The sequence below is a fragment of the Desmodus rotundus genome, chromosome 3, assembly GCF_022682495.2.
Source record: "Desmodus rotundus isolate HL8 chromosome 3, HLdesRot8A.1, whole genome shotgun sequence".
NCBI lineage: Eukaryota > Metazoa > Chordata > Mammalia > Chiroptera > Phyllostomidae > Desmodus > Desmodus rotundus.
In genome coordinates, this window is record NC_071389.1 from 154347391 (window position 1) to 154364447 (window position 17057).

At 47.4% G+C, this 17057-nt stretch overlaps 1 protein-coding gene across 4 annotated transcripts; it reads right to left on the reverse strand.

Annotated features, from left to right (window-relative positions):
• Positions 1-3227: 3227 nt before the first annotated feature.
• DNAJC22 (DnaJ heat shock protein family (Hsp40) member C22) lies at positions 3228-13392 on the reverse strand. 4 transcript variants are annotated; one of them, XM_024575631.4, is made up of 4 exons: positions 13120-13372; positions 11455-12412; positions 10355-10536; positions 3228-3701 (listed from the first exon to the last, which is right to left on the reverse strand). In XM_024575631.4, exons 2-3 carry the CDS (start codon positions 12292-12294, stop codon positions 10357-10359), a joined length of 1020 nt encoding a protein of 339 aa, XP_024431399.1. In that variant the 5' UTR covers positions 12295-12412; positions 13120-13372; the 3' UTR covers positions 3228-3701; positions 10355-10356. The 4 variants fall into 4 exon arrangements, with proteins under 4 accessions (XP_024431399.1, XP_024431397.1, XP_053777509.1 ...); XM_024575629.4 differs by having other exon boundaries at positions 3228-3599; positions 13120-13363; XM_053921534.1 differs by lacking the exon at positions 13120-13372 and adding an exon at positions 12979-13112 and having other exon boundaries at positions 3228-3599.
• Between the last annotated feature and the right edge of the window lie 3665 nt (positions 13393-17057).

Genomic DNA, 17057 nt, shown 5'->3' on the forward strand with positions numbered 1-17057 from the left:
GACACTGGCTAAAATCAAGTTAAACTGGTTGCTTTACTTTTCAGAGCATTTGGTATGGTAATGTGCTTTGCTAATATTTAAAGGGATACACTATAGAGTATGCAGCTTTCTCCCAAGGAAACATTTTTTCTCCCAAGAGACTTCTGTCCAAGGTTAATTAATGTTTCTTTGAACATCAATTCTATAAAGTTCTATTAAAGGGTTTCAATTAGATCTGCATTCCCATTTTATAGATTACAAAACTGAGGTCCAAAAGACATAGGTAACATATCCAAACTCAATTGTGTATCAGATGTTTAGAGCTGGAAAAGTCCTTAAATCATGAAAGGTTAACTTATTACATCACGAAATTAGTGGCAATGTCAGAACCAAAACTCAGATTTTAAACACTCAATTCAGTGAGAATGCCTTGCAGTTTCATTAAAAACTTGAATTTGACCTTTAGTGAATTTGTTTCTATGTGTAAGATATATAACTAATACTGCTTTTCTCTGAGTTCATTCATGTAATTTCAGCATACTCTTTCATTTATATAGCCTGTCACCATTTTTTAGAAATTGGTAATGCCTATCCTCTGTATATTTTTTGGTTTGTAAACCACTCTCAATACATTGTTTCATTTTACTGTCTGAACATCCCTGTGAGGCAGACATCATTATCCCCATGTAATAAATAAGGAAACTGAGGCTTTAAATTGTTAAATAGTAAATGTCCTGTGAGTTAAATTGGGAGAAGACGGTCCCTTCCTTCAAGGGGCTTTGTCATAGTCAAGGAGATAAGACTTATAAACATGAGACAGTATGTAAGAGAATGCTAAATAGAATGGTACAAACTAGACAAGAATGCTGAAGGAATTCAAAGGCGAAAGATTACTGCAGATGGAATTAATCAGTGAAGTCATCATGTAGGGATAAACCTTAAGCTGCATCATAAAAGAATTATAAAGATTTCAATTAGCAGAAAGGGAAAATAATCGAAAAGAAGAGTGACATCAGCAAAGGCATTGACATGAGAACAAGAAATAACATTAGAATTAGAATTAGAATTAGAGTTTGGAGGGAGATGGGTCTGAAAGGACCAGTCCCTTGGCTGTGAAAGAAAAGCCAGCTGCTAAGAGACAATGAGTTCCCAGTCAATGAATATAAAATAATATGGCACTGCTCACCCAGAATGAGCAGTTATTTGCTTTCCAACCCAAATTACACAGAAAAGCAGTAAATGTACACTCCGCTGTGGACCCCAGGAACGAAAAGGAGAAAGAAAACAGAGAAGGCAAGTCCAAACTGGTGGTTATGGGTATGGAAGAACAGGTGAGGGAGTAACACGAGCCTCACAAGCCCTTGATCTGTTAATAGGAAACACGAATAGAAGACATTTATATGCTCCTCATACCCCTCCCCTTCCTTTCTTGATACTATTTCATCTGAAAGGTGCTTGACCTATTGATGGTAGGGAAAAAATGCCCTTTGAGGTGGTTCTTGCAAAGGCAGGCGCACATGCTAACTCAGTCACCACCCAGCAGAGGGTGTTCTCTACAACCCTTCTCAGCCCAGAAATGAGACTAAGGGCTGGCACAGAATGAGTTAAAATGAGTCCCTTCCAACTTTCCCACACAAGGTACTGCTTTGTTCTGTTTAAACTTGTCAAGTCTAAATCCAGGAAATTCAAGGTCTTGCTTAAATTTATAATTTTCAAATAGGCCATCGGCCTGCGAACCGAAAGGTCGCTGGTTCGATTCCTGGTCAGGGCACGTGCCTGGGTTGTGGGCCAAGTCAAAGTCCCAAGTCAGGGGTGTGTAAGAAGCAACTGGTCAGTATTTCTCTTCCCCTCTCTCCCACCCCTCCCCTCTCACTAAAGATAAATAAAATCTTCAAGAAAAATTTTTAAAAAGAAGTATGAGAGCCTAAGTAGGAAATAAAAAAAGAGAGAAACCTCTAACATGAAATACACTGCCCCAGAGTCCCCTAAGAGATCAAATGACAACGAGAAAACATGCTTCAGTTGGAGCTTCCCCTGAATAACATGCAAATCCAACTTCACAGTTGCTGTCTCCTTCCCCAGAAAAGGGGAGGACTGAACTCTAGTAATGAACCTGCCCTGGAGATGCCACTACCAGATCCTGAAAATGGGAAGACACGTATTTTACCCTTGTGACAGCCTTAAGGCGCCATCTGCAGTTCCCAGCTAAGACTGCAATAACCCACACCTGCCAGCTTGTTAGGATCAACCACCGTTAAAATAGAAAACAAAGAAACACTAAATTCAAGTCAGAGAGTCCTCAAAAGACCTTGGGTCATAGAGCAAATGCAAACATAGCTTTAAGACACAGTGCCTAGGGAAAGATCTAAGGGCCTTATTGGCTATATATTCAATGAGCAACAACAACAAAAGCTAATAAATTTGTAGGCTGCTTGATTTAAAGAATGATATACTGTCCAGACCTTGAGAACTTAATAACCCCACAGTACCCTGCTCTATCTGAACACATCTGAGACTCGCATTTCGTTCTAAGCACCACGATTTAAGAGCAATATTGACAAGAGCCATAAAAATGTTCATACCTTTTGACCCAGTAATCCCACCCATGGGAATTTATTCTGAAATAATTCAAGAGAACAGATGAATTAGATGAATGAAGATATAGATGCAGCAGTCTTTATAACACAAATATATATTAATAGCCTAAATGTCTCCCCCAAAAGGGAATATTATACAGCATTAAAATATAATAATGTATTATTTGAAAAAATGTGCTAATGCACATTACAATATGGATGCATCTTGAAAACATTGTAAGAGAAAAAAGCCAGACACAAAAGAAAATATTGTACGATTCCATTTATATAAAATGTCCAGAAGAAGCAACTCTATAGAGACAGAAAGTATATCGGCAGTTGCCGGGAGCTGAGAGAAGAAAATAGAGACTGACTGCCAACGGCAATGAGGTTTCTTTCGGGGGTGGTAAAAACATTCTGAAGTTAGTGTTGATGTTTGCACAACCTTATGAACATACTAAACCCTGCTAAGTTGTATACTTTAAGAGTGAATTTTATGGCACGTGAATTAAATCTCAATAAAGTGTATCTATGAATTCTTCATAGTAATATATATAAATGCTCATGATTCTGTGAGGGGGAGAAAAACAGTATAAATTTATATCCCTGATATGACTCAATCATGTAGCGGGAATTATGTGTATTTAGGGATGAGGACAAAGAGATCATGAATAAATGAAAACAGTGTGACAGAGGTGGGTTTTTTATTGGGGGGCGATGGTGACCATTATATTGTTCTTCAAGCCATTACCTATTTTCTTTTCTTCACAAGACAGTGTCCACAAAAGGGCACACAGAAGATGACAAACCATTTAACAGGGCTAAACAGAACCCAGAATCCAGTGTTGAGAGCAATCTGAGAGGTCCTCCAAGTCCCACTTCCTCACGCTGCAAGGAAAACCCTGAGGCCCAGGGTGGTGAAGGGACTCATCCAAAGTCAGCCCTCTGGTCGCCAAAGGCAGAAGTAGAATCCCATCTCCTCACTTCTCCATCTGTGGTCTTTCTAAGAACTGCAGTGCTTCCTTAAACAAGGTGATGTTTAATCTGGAAAAGGGAAGATTTAGAGGGATATGAGATGAAGGGCGGGTTCTCACCATGGCAGGGCTTCTTGTTGGCTTTTGTTCTTTGTAGCATAAGATGGCCAACCTAGAAAGAAATTACAGTAAAGCTAATTTCAGTTCAATAAAATAGTTCTTAACTATTACAGATATTCAAAAGGTGGAAAAGGTAGGAAATTTCCTATTCAACAAAAGCCAAAATGGTCATCTCTGAAGCAAGCTATCCTCAAGATTCTGCACTAGACAGGTACTTGGGGTAGAGGCCTACTCAGTTCCCTTCCAACTCTTTTTGAAGGGTCTATGGCCCTGGCTGGTGTGGCTCAGTGGATCGAGTGCTGGCCTGCGAACCAAAAGACAGTTTGATTCCCAGTCAGGGAACATGCCTGGGTTGCCAGGTCCCCAGTTAGGGGTATGTGAGAGGTAACTGATCTATGTTTCTCTCCCTCTCTTCCTCCCTTCCCCTCTCTCAAAAAATAAATAAATAAAATCTTTTAAAATGTTTTAAAAAGAGGTCCTATGAATTTTTTATTTGTGGCAGTGGGACAATAAAAATTCACTGGATTTCATTGAATCAATTCAGGTAGAGACTAAGGAAGACTTCTTACTTACTAGTTAGTTGTTTTTTAAAAAAAATTTATTTTAACCCTAGTTAGGTAGCTCATTTGGTTAGAACACTGTCCCAATATGCCAAGGTTCTGGGTTTGGTCCCTGCTCAGGGCACATACAAGAATCAACCAAAGAATGCATCAATAAGTGGAACAACAAATCAATGGTTTCTCTCTCTCTCTCTCTCTTCCCCCTTCCTTTCTTTATCTAAAATCAATCAATCAAAATTTTTTTCAATCAATCAATTTTTTAAAAGACAATATATATTTAAAATTATCTTAGTGAACTTCTGCTTTCAGCTGATTTCCATTATGTCAGATCCTTTGGGAAGCACATCATGAGCAAAATCAATGACTATGTCCCAGGGTTGGCATCAAAGTAGAGTTCCCTACCAGAAGTTCTAAATTTATATGGGTTTACATCATTTCTTTCATTTTTTTTTTAAAAGGCTGTTTGCAACAACATGGGTAGACTGGACCTTGAGGGTATTATGCTAAGTCAAATAAGCCAGACAGAAACATAAATACCATATGATCTCATATGTGGAATCTAAAAACAAAAATAAAAAACAAGGTTACAGATACAGAGAACAGATTGGTGGCTGCCAGAGTCAGGGGCTGGGGGTGAAGGTGGTCAAAGGCGCAAACTTCCAGTTACAGTAAGTAAGTCCTGGGGATGTGATGTACACTATGGTGACTACATTTAATTACACTGTGTTGCATATCTGAAAGGTGCTTTGAGAGTAAACCTTAAAAGTTCTCATCACAAGAAAAAACTCTGTAACCATGTATGGTGATGGATGCTAACTAGCATGATTGTGGAGATCATTTCACAATATACACAAATATTGAATCACTATGCTATACACCTGAAACTAATATTATGTACTATAGTTATACCTCAACTTTTAAAAATAGCAATGGAAATAGAATGTCATGGCTAACAGCATAAATTTACGTCACAATGATCAGAGTTTAAACCCCAGCTTAGCCACTTAAAAGTCATTGGGAAAATTAATCTCCCTACGACTGTGTGCTAATCTATACAGTGGAAATAACAATAACCTTCTCTGAGGAGTTGATGGAATTGCTTGATTGACATCATTATAGGTATTGTGTTTATAAAGTTGCTTAGATTCTAAATAGTTTTTTTTAAATATTTTATTTATTTATTTTTAGAGAGAGAGGAAGGGAGGAAGAGAGGGAGAGAAACATCAATGTGTGTTTGCCTCTTGCATGCCCCCCACTAGGGACCTGGGCCGCAACCCAGGCATTTGCCCTGACTGGGAATTGAACGGTCAACCCCCTGGTTTGCAGGCTCATGCTCAATCCACTGAGCTATACCAGCCAGGGCAATTCTAGAAATAGTTTAACAAAATGTTACTGTTATCCTTAAAAAAGAAAGGCTGGACTATACCATTGGCTGTTAGATACATGAACAGATGTCCTCTGAGGGTGGGTGGGTAGTCTACTCCTAGCAAGGACTCAGTTTCAGTATCTGCGCACAGACAGGACAAGAAGGAATCCAAACGTGAGTTGATCAGACAGTCTTTTCTACTAAGAGGTAATAAACATTCAACCTCTTTCTCACTTCTCACCTAGTGCCCCAGCCATAACCCACCTCCCCCCAAAAAACTATCTCCTGCGGAATGCTTAGTATCAAACCACACTAAAGTAACCAATAGGCGTAAAAGTTGGGTGTCAGACCACCCAAACTATAGTACCTGAAAAATATAAATACCTCTGCTTTTCTGCATAAAAGGATTGAAAACTACTGATATCAGGGAATAGCCTCCCTAACTGAAATGAATCTGCCAAAGGAATGACAAGAGAGTTGTGCAAGGACAATGTGCAGGTGAAAAGGGGTATCTTGCCCTGATGAGGTAGCTCAGTTGGTTGGTACTCAGAGGTACTGTGTGGTCCTGATACGCCAAGGTTGCAGGTTTGATCCCCAGTCAGGGCACATACAGGAATAAACCAATGATCCTGACTGGTGTGGCTCGGTGGATTGAGTGCCAGCTTGTGAACCAAAGGGTTGTGGGTTCAATTCCTAGTCAGGGCAAGTGCCTGGGTTGGGGGCCAAGTCCCCAGTTGGGGGTATGGGAGAGTTAACCACACAGTGATGTTTCTCTCCCTTTCTCCCTCCCTTCCCCTCTCTCTAAAAATAAATGAAACATTTTAAAAATAAGATACCACCTTACTTTAAAATATATATACACTCATATTTTTGTAACAAAAACAGAATTTGAGGACAGTAAAATGATTTTCTAAATCAAGTAAAGCCCCTAATTACTCTTTTGCCTCTTTTTACCTTATAAATTATTATTTTTTATTTTTTTAAATATATTTATTGATTATGCTATCACAGTTGTCCCATTTCCCGCCCCCCTCACTCCACTCCATCCTGCCCACCCCCTCCCTCCCACATTCCCCCCCTATAGTTCATGTCCATGGGTCATACTTATAAGTTCTTTGGCTTCTACATTTCCTACACTATTCTTACCCTCCCCCTATCTATTTTCCACCTATCATCTATGCTACTTATTCTCTGTACCTTCCCCCCCACCCCACTCCCCTATTGACAACCCTTTTTGTGATCTCCATCTCTATGGTTCTGTTCCTGTTCTAGTTGTTTGCCTAGTTTGCTCTTGTTTTTGTTTTAGGTGTGGTCGTTAATAACTGTGAGTTTGCTGTCATTTTTACTGTTCCTGTTTTTTATCTTCTTTTTCTTAGGTAACTCCCTTTAACATTTCATATAATAAGGGCTTGGTGATGATGAACTTCTTTAACTTGACCTTATCTGAGAAGCACTTTATCTTCCCTTCCATTCTAAATGATAGCTTTGCTGGATACAGTAATCTTGGATGTAGGTCCTTGCCTTTCATGACTTGGAATACTTCTTGCCAGTCCCTTCTTGCCTGTAAGGTCTCTTTGGAGAAATCAGCTGACAGTCTTATGGGAAGACCTTTGTAGGTAACTGTCTCCTTTTCTCTTGCTGCTTCTAAGATTCTCTCCTGTGTAATCTTGGGGAATGTAATGATGATGTGCCTTGGTGTGTTCCTCCTTGGGTCCAGCTTCTTTGGGACTCTCTGAGCTTCCTGGACTTCCTGGAAGTCTATTTCCTTTGCCAGACTGGGGAAGTTCTCATTCATTATTTGTTCAAATAAGTTTTCAATTTTTTGTTCTTCCTCTTCTCCTGCTGGCACCCCTATAATTTGGATGTTGGAACGTTTCAAGATGTCCTGGAGGTTCCTAAGCCTCTCCTCATTTTTCCGAATTCTTGTTTCTTCATTCTTTTCTGGTTGCATGTTTCTTTCTTCCTTCTTGTCCACACCATTGATTTGAGTCCCAGTTTCCTTCGCATCACTATTGGTTCCCTGTACATTTTCCTTTGTTTCTCTTAGCATAGGCTTCATTTTTTCATCTGGTTTTCGAACAAATTCAACCAATTCTGTGAGCGTCTTGATAACCAGTGTTTTGAACTGTGCATCCGATAGGTTGGCTATCTCTTCCTCGCTTAGTTGTATTTTTTCTGGAGCTTTGAAGTGTTCTGTCATTTGGGCCTTTTTTTTTTTTTTTTTTTGTCTTGGTGCATCTGTTACTTTAAGGGGCGGAGCCTTAGGTGTTCCCGGGGCAGGGTAATGCTGTTCACTGCACTGTGACGCTATAGTGGGGAGGGGCCGAGAGGGAGCAATGGCGCCTGCTCCACTCTCCACCGGGCCTCAATCTTTCACTCCGCTACCCACAATCAAACTGGGCCCCTCTGGTGCTGGTTCCCGAGTGGGCGGACTTGTGCACACTCTAGGCCCCTGTGAGTCTCTCCAACCACCTCTCCTGTGAGGCTGGGAGTCTCTCCTGCTGCCGCCCCAACCCCCACGGGCGTTTTCAATCAGAGGTTTGAGGCTTTATTTCCCTGAGCTGGAGCCCTGGGTTACGTGGTCTGCTTCGCTCCCCGCCATTTGTCCTGATTATCTGTGCGCGAATGTGGGGCCGTGGGGTGCTACCTGCCGCTTTGCCTGCCCCGTTCTCCACCACTCTGAGTCCGGCCCTCTCAGTTTATCTGTGCGAGAATGTGGGGCCGCAGGGTCTGCTAGTGGTCAGACTGCCTGCCCCGTTCGTCCCACACTCTGCCAGTCTCGGTCCGCCAGAGCCACTCGAGTCCTCTCCACCCCGGTACCCGTCTCCGCCCCTCCTACCGGTCTGGATGAATGTTTATTTTTTATTTCCTTGGTGTCAGATTTCCTTGCCATTCAATTTTCCGTCAGTTCTGGTTGTGCGAGGAGGCGCAGTGTGTCTACCTACGCTGCCATCTTGGTTCTCCATAAATTATTTTTAATATTTACATTTTGCAGATGTAGTACAACATGTCCTAAGTTAGTAAGTTACTAATTAATAGTCTATGAAAATGTCTCATTAAAATTCCATGTAATAATTTGACAAATTGTGTTTTTCAGAGGAAATGTATGTCATTTTGCGCAACTTTAAAAAGTTGCTAAAACTTTTGGTCTTGAAATCATGGTATATAAATTCTGTGGCAAAAAGCCCTGGCTGGTGTAGCTCAGTGGACTGAGCACCAGCCTGCAAACCAAAGGGTCACCGGTTCGATTCCCAGTCAGGGCACATGCCTGGGTTGCAGGCGTGGTCCTCAGTGGGGAATGAGTGAGAGGCAACCACACATTGATGTTTCTCTCCTTCTCTTTTTCTCTCCCTTCCTTTCTCTCTAAAAATGAATAAATAATCTTTAAAAAAATTCATTGGCAAAAAAAAGGTTTTTTTATATATGAATGCAAAGAAAGTCTACAAATTGCACTCCTCTCAATTGATTGAAACTTTTTTTTAATCTGTAGAAAATACTAGCCAAAATAGTATGAGAGATACACACACATAAAAAGGAAGAGCAGCCCTGGCTGGTGCAGCTCAGTGAGTTAAGTGCCAGCCTGAGAAGCAAGGGGTCACTGGTTTGATTCCCAGTCAGGGTACATGCCTGGCTTGCAGGCCAGGTGCCTAGTGGGGGGAGCGCAAGAGGCAACCACACATTGATGTTTCTCTCCCTTACTTTCTCCAAAAATAAATAAATAAAATCTTTAAAAAAAATTAGCAAGAAAGCTGGAGTTAAGGCATATAATTTTAACATCCTGTGCCTGGTCTCTAGTCTTCCTCTGCATCCTGGACTGTTTCTTCTACACTTGGCTAGGAACCGGGAATTAAGTAAGGTTCCCTTGAGATACTCAAGCTGCTGTTTCCCTAGGGTTTCCCTAAATCCCCATAAAGGCATATGAGATATAAAATCATGAATTCTTCCATGAGTCCCCATAAAACAATGGCATCTGTCCCTTCTCCAATATCCCAATGCACTCTTTTTACACCTCTTATAACACACAGCTCAAAAACTGAACAAGGCTGACTTTGATATCTGTGTATCCGTGTAAGCTCCCAGGGAGCGAGGTGTTGCAGCTTCAGAGTCAGATCCTAAGTTTGGAGAAGACCTGAGGAGTCAGCCAGTCCAACCACCCATGTAAAGTTTGAGGACTCCCCACAAGCAGAAGAGTCTGCAAGGGGAGACTCACTACCCACTACTCCCCAACACCTTATTCCTTCTTGGAAAAAGTGTAGCTCTTGGAAAGTTCTCCTACAAATGGAATTAAAATATTTTTCTGAAATTTTGAAGTTTAACATCAGCCTTACCTCTTAGTAAGCCACAAAATAGATCAAATCCCTTTTGTCACAGGGTAATTTGTAAAATATTAGAACCTTCACATTTTTTCTTCAACCTCCTAATCCAGTGCTTTACACATTTAAAAAAATGTTAAATAAGCTTCCTCCCTCACTCATTAATGTACTAGGGGTGGGATAAAGTGGTCTATTCTCTAAAAGACGTTTTATTGGATTTATAATGTCTTTCATTTCACTTTCTGGTTTTAAGAAAAAAAAATAGGAATACAACAGCCAAGAACTCAGAAATTCAATACATAAATACATTCCTCTACCACAATAGCTTCCTCACCCCTTTAAGGTTTTCCCATCTCCACTATAAGCAGTTTCTTTAGTGCTGTTGGGTGCCCCCTGTGAGCAGAGCTGGGCTGGGACAAGCTGCCCAGCTCTGCCAGGAAGAGTCCATCCTCAAATTTCTTCTCACCTCTAGAATCCCCTCGGCTTCCTGGGCTGACTGAGGACTTCATATGCAGCCTGGATCTCCAGGAAGTGCCTCTGAGCCTCTTCTGTCTGGTGCCGGTTGTGGTCAGGGTGCCAGATCTTCACTAGCTCCCGGTATCTCTGATGTATTTCTTCCTTTGTTGCCCCTTCTAAGAGACCCAAAACCTTAGGGAAGCAGAAACTGACAAATTAGAATCCCATAAATTGCAGGGCACCTGGGCCTTTCTCTGTTCCCTTGTTAAATCAGGCTGTGATATCTCTGGGAGGCGCTCCTGCTTGACCATAGAAAAGGCCTAGAGCCTGACATTAGAATTCCAGCCTTTTGCAACACGGACAAGCTCTGGATCTCATGGCAAGAACCAGAATTTGCCTTTAATCATAGCTGCCCATTTTCCAATCTGGAACTTCACATCCCTGACAAGACTTCCTCCTTGCGAGAGAAATTAACATGTATGCCCACCAAAGACATGTACAAGAACATTCATAGCATCCTCATTCAGGATAGTCCCATACCGGAACCCAAATGTATCAAAAGTGGACAAATAAATTCTGGCATACTTCCCATACAATTCCCTTACAATGGGAAACTGTACAACAATGAAAACAAGCAATTTACAATTGTGTACAACAGTATGAATAAATCTCACAGACATGAGGTTGAATGAAAGCAGACACAAAAGAGTAAATACTGAATGATTCCACTTATATGAAGTTCAAGACTGGACAAAACCAATCTGTGGTAACAGAAGTCAGACAGCGGTTACCTCCGAGGAAAGGAGTATAAGCTGGGAAGGGGCGCAAGGGGCTCTTTTTAGGGGTGGAAATATTCCATATCTTGATCTGAGTGGTGGTTACATAGGTCTGTCCATGAAATTAGTATACTTTGTATAAGTTATACCTCAATAAAAAGTAAATAAAATACACATATTTTTCCCACTATTAGAGTCTCTGCACCTTCCCCCATTACACAGAGAAACCCAAAGAAGCCAGCAGACATGAAAACGAGACTTCCACATCAGGGCACCAGCTCCAATAAGGCTTAGTCGAACTCCCAGACAGGAACGAGCGGGAAGAAAGCCTTACCTGGTAAGCCAGCTGACGCTTCTCATCCTGAAAACTGTGAACAAACTCATAGAGCTTCTCCCACTCCTGGAAGTAGCCGCTGCTGAAGCCAAGATTCCCAACCAGCAGCCTCCAGACCCGGTAAGGCAGGAGGAGGACGGACTCCATGAGACGGCCAAGGAGAGGGAAGAAGCTGAACCAATTCAAGAAGGAGCCAAGGGTCTCCGCCACATAGCTGAGGGTGGCAGCTGTGTTGCAGAGGGTGCTGTATGCTAGCGGGCCCGTGAAAGCAAGGTAAGCTAAGCCCAGGCGGTAGAGCCGCACACTGAGTGTCTCTGACCCAACTGAAGCTTTGTAGCGGCGATGCTTCTGGGCTGTGATGCTGGCCGCCAAGCTGATGGGCAGGATAGCTATGGGGCGGCCATAGAAGACAGGGGAAGTAAGAAATGCCACCCCTAGTGTGTTCTTAAAGTCTGAGGTCTGGTTGCCAACAGCAGCCACCAGCAAGACTCCTAAGCCAACTGCCAGTGGGAGGCCCACAACATAGAAGCTGGCCATGAAGGAAAGGCTAACGAGAGCCACAAGGCCAAAATAGATGCCTACTAGCATCTGGGCGGCAAAGCGAATGGGACTCAGAGGGGGTGTCCCCCCTCCTGAACTCTGCCTCTGTCCCTGGGCTCTGTTGGCCTGAGCTACAAAGCTTGGGAGCTTCCAGAACTCCCAGAGCCAGCCCAGCCCAGCACCCCCCAGGGTAAGCATCCAGAGCAGTGCATGGCTGTCCCTGCCCAGGTATAGGTGGTGCAGCCCAGCAGGGCCCCCGATAGCCCAGAGGACATAGGTCACCAGGAGCCCCTTGGCCATCCTTTAGGGAAAAGGTCTCAGGACAAGTCTGGTGGCATCTGACATTGCTCAGAGTGCAGAAATCTGGGGTCCTCTGGGAGAATCACGGCCATCATGGCCCCAGAGTTATCCTTAGACCCTAGGAGATGGAAAAAATCAGCCGTGAGACTATATCCAGGTCACAACACAGTAACCGTATCTCCTTCCAGGGAGGGTCGGAGTCCAGATCTTCCTGAGTGTCCCTGGAATGCTGCTTCACCTGGACCATTTGGACTAACTCCTCGTGTCCATTTTTGACAACCACAGCGACTCCAAATTTAGGACAAGAATGTTTCAAATGCTTTCACTTGAATAACTGAGAACTCAACACAGGGACAAAAAAAATCAGAAGCTTACATTTTCGACTTCCCCTCAGACGACTGGCCCGGGGAATGACTCGGTGGGGAGTGGACTGAACTGGACGCCCTTCTCAAGTCCCTACCCATTTCGAAAGTTCCTGCCCAACTCCGACTATGGCGGACTCAAGACACTTGGCCAAGGTTTTAGCCCTTCTCCAGCCTTCCCAGCTCCCCAGGCCATGAAATCTTCCCACGTGTCAAACTTGCAAAAGGTCCTGAATTCGCTCCACTTAAACAGCTCTGGAAAACTACGTTTTGGCCTAGAACCTGGCACCCCAAAACTCAACCACCTCCCGTCAGGGCAGACCTGGAAAGCCTCTCCAAAGCAGCCATGAATCCCCAGAATACCAAACCGGATGCCAAAGCGTGCCTGCCAGTCTCCCCTCCTCGTGAGCGGGCCTCATGACCACCAGCCAGGCCCCACCAGCCCCAGGGTGAGCGGCGGTACCTGCGTGCCCCGCTCCCAGGCCCGTCAGACCAGTCACTTCCTCGGGCCGCAGAGTCAAAATGGCCCCTCTCACTCGGCTCCCACCTCCATCCAAATGGACTTTGTCTTTCTGTGTTTGCACTGTCACGGAAGTCAGAACGCTGGGGCCGGGCCCCTCCCTAAGGCCCTCCCGGGGCCCCTCGCGATCACCTGTCGGCCTCCCGGCTCCCGGGCCCGCCCTCTCCGACCAAAAGGTTCAGGTTTTCTGGGCGTGCCCGGCCTCCCCACACTCCAAGGGGCGGGGCACGTGCCCAACTCGCGGCTGAGCGCTCCTGCACTGCGGCGCCGCCGCCGCCAGGTGGCGCTGCTGCTCACACAAGCGCCCGGCGGGTCCCCTGACTCACCTTGTCCATTTTCCCGGGCAAAGTCGCAGTCCCCTATAAAGGCAAAAATAGTCCCTTGATCGCCCTTTTCCACTCCCACAAATGGGAGGGTGACTCCCCCTCACCTCAAGAAGCACTCTCCTCTCTCCCTACTTGACCTTAAAGGCTGCCTTGGATGGTTCCACGTCCAATTCCTCTACACCCAAAGATCGGCTGCAGAGAGACTCCCCCCACCCCCGCGCACATACCCCCCCCCCCGAGTTTGCCTCACCGCCCCGTTCCAGCAGTGCCAGCCAGGGGGCACTACATCTAGACCTGGGCCTGAGACCTCAGGAGCCTCTCGATCCAGCAGGAACCTCAAGTCGGCTGTATTCCGCCGGCTATGGCGAAAGGGAGAACCAGGAGCAAAAGGGGGAGGGGGTGATGGGAGTCCCACCAGGAGAGCAAGGCCGCCGTCTGCCTTCCTCTTGCCTCAATGCTGGGGTGGAGTTAGGCTGAAAGATGCCTTCATTTTAGTATCCTGGGCTCCAATCCTGGTTCTGCTACGTGACCTTGGCCAAGTCACGCCGCTTTTGGGGACTGTTTCCTCCTCTGTACAGGAAAGGCTTGGCTCTCCAAGGTCTTCTAGCCTTGACTTGGGGGTGGGCTGGGCCTGGTGAGCCTCGCCCATGTCGCCTCCCAGCAGTTGGCAATTTCTGTTCCCTCCACAATCCCAGGCCCCTCAGTCCTTCTCCCAGCCCGGGGAAGGAAGACGGCGCTCCCTACTGCCTGTTAGAGCGCTTTGTGGGGCCAGGGCTGAGGGGCCCCTGAGAGACGCGGGAGCAGCCCGCTGCGGGTGCGCGCGGACCCGGGCGCTGAATAATGAATGAGACTTAATTGGGCCCGCACTGCGAAGCGGCGCGCTAAGCTCAGCAAACAGTTCTGGCGGCGGCCTCCGCCGCTGCACAAACAAACTCTCTCCAGGCGCAGGGATAGGGGCGGAGGAGGCAGCGGCGGGAGTGGGGAGGAAGGGCAGGTCGCCCAGGCCCCTGGGCCACGGATGAACCCAGGTGTGCGGGCCTGCGCTTTCCTCCCAGAAACGAGGCTCGAGGCTCAGGAAGCGAGGACTGGGCAGGGAGAGAAGCGGACTGTGCGCAGGGAACCAGGGGCCCCAGGGCGACCTGAGCGCGAGGGAAAGATGGAGAAACGCGTGGAGGGCGGAGGAGAGAGGGAGAAGTGAGAGAGGAAAAGGCGCACCGGGGGAGGGGCTGCCGCGGGGCGGAGGCGGGAGAAGAGCTGTTACCGAGAGGAAAGGGAAGAGCGATGGAGGAACAAGCGAAGGGAGGCGCCAGGGGCCTGGTGAAGAAGAATTGGAGAAGAGTCAGGGAGAGGGATGGGAGGTGACCAGAATGAGAACTAGAAGGCGGCGGGGCGGGCGGAAGGCGCCCCTGCCTCCGCCTGGGCCCGCCGCGCTCCCGCCCTAGCGCTCTCTCCAGTCGCCCGCACTCACTTTGTCACAATTACGGGGCCGTCACTCGGCCCGGATTGTTTTCCCCAAATTGTTGTTCTATCAGCTGGCGCGGGGTGGGGAGTTGGGGGATCCGGCCAGCCGAAGTGGGAGCGAGGGTCCGAGCTGCGCTGGGGGCGTGGTGGTGCATTTACCAAGAAGCCGGCCTGGGGCAGGCGGGTGAATTCAGAGGCCCTCGCGGGAATTCCGGCTGCCTCCCCAGCCTCGTCGCTGATCCTGCTTTTAACTTTCCTTGTTCTTTTCGGCCGCGCTGCCTCGGTTTCCCCAACAGAGAACTTCAAGAATTGCAGGGCAGGGGCGCTGGAGGCGATTGTAGGTTGGGACCTAAAACTCCCCGCTTAATCCATTCTTTTTTGTTCTTCACTATCCCCGTCGCAGGGGTGGGGGGTCTACCCCAGTTCAGCCCCCCTGAGTGGCTGGACTCCCACCCCTTTCCCGGCCCCGCCCTCCAGCCCCGGGCTCCGCGCCGCTAGGTGCCCCGCGCCACTTCGCTGTCCCTCAATTCCGCAAACATCTGTTGCGCTCCCACTGTGAGTCAGAGTCGCGCCAGCCAACCCCTCCCCCCGCCCCCTCGCCCCAACAACTGTCCCCCGACACCCGCCCCTTCCCGGCCCCGCCGGCCTGTAGGCTTCTTGACAGCCGCCGCCGAAGCCCAGGCCCCGCGGGAGCGGCCGCAGAGGAGCCGCCGCATGGCTGGCTCCAGCACCGGCCTCCCCCGCGGCTCCAGGGGCAACGGAGGGTAGCAGCCACTGAAGCGAGACCGGAGCTGGCCCGCAGAGTTGGCAGAGCCGAGCAGGGGAGGAGGGGACCGCTGGGCGGGCTCGTGTCCCGATCTCTAAGGCCTGTCATTCCACTGCCCTGGGGTTCGCGCGGGCAGGGGCCCTGCCTGGCTCCACGTGCCTGGGGCGTGGAGACCCCTCCCCCACTCCTCGTGATTTACACCCGGCTCCGCGCGGCGGCCGCTTCCCAATCAGGAATATCGACCCCGGGCGGGGCCCCGGGGCCGCATCGATCCCTCAAAGACTCGGGATTTAAAAATGTCAAATTTGCCTTTTCCAGGAAGGCGGAGGGGGCGAGGGCCTGGAGAAGGGCGTCTTGGAGTGGGGCGGACAGCGGGCCATCGACCAGGCGCCTGTGCCCTGAATGAGAAGCAACCTGGCCGTGGCCGGGCCCTGACATTGACTGGCCATCCCTCGGTTGCAGTCGCCGCTGGATGGGAGCAGGAAGGGAGCGCTCCTCCTTCTCTTCATTCCAATGGGCCTCACTGTTGCCCTGGGGTATTCCCAGAGGGAGAAGCTTCAGAGGAGCACAGAGAGACCCGCAAATATAGGGAGACGAATTTGGAAAATATCCCTAAATGCGGAGACGTGCAGACACAAGGAGGAGGGCTGCAGGAACAAAGATACAGAGGCTCCAAGACATACCTTCACTACAAGGAATAGCGAGGCAAAAAGAAGATGGCTGAAAGACACTGAACAAAACGGGACCAGAGATCCAGAATCACCCTAAAGCTCTGCCCTGTAGACCTGGGGGATGCAGCGCTGGGGAAAAGGATCCACCCTCTGGTGTGTCTGAGAGTGGGGAGGAGAGTGGAAACAATGTCAGGTAATGAGAGTTATACGGAGAGGAATTAGAATATGATTATCATTATCCTCCCAAGGTGTCAACTAGTAACTGGACCTGAGATGCAAAAAGTAGGAATCCCAGGAGCCATTAGCCCAGGCCCCAAAGAGGTGGGCAGTCTTGGAGGTCTGATGGAGGCCTCTTCCCTTCCTGAAATCTGCCTCCTCCTCGCTGATCACCACCAGCCTGGGAAAGCCAGGTGGGCTGAGCTCAGATCCAATATTAGAGACTGTATATGTGATAGAGACTGTGTGTGGACTATAGAAAACTGGGAGTAACCACTTCCTCCCCCAGGACTCAGCAGCTGGGTCTCCAGACTTTGAGGGGGAAAATACCCACTACTTTCAGGGAGCTTGGGAAACGGATGATGTTTGGGGTGGAAGTGGGGAGAGGGAGCAGTCCTCCAGACCAACATTCTCACAGGTAACACGTATCTCCCTACCCCA

What these genes read in the sequence shown, in the direction of transcription:
- DNAJC22 (XM_024575631.4), bottom strand. Translation starts at nt 12,294, where the DNA reads ATGGCCAAGGGGCTCCTGGTGACCTATGTCCTCTGGGCTATCGGGGGC. An exon ending in AGCGTCAGCTGGCTTACCAG is followed by an intron (nt 10,537 to 11,454) that starts GTAAGGCTTTCT and finishes TGCTTCCCTAAG; the next exon opens with GTTTTGGGTCTCTTAGAAGG.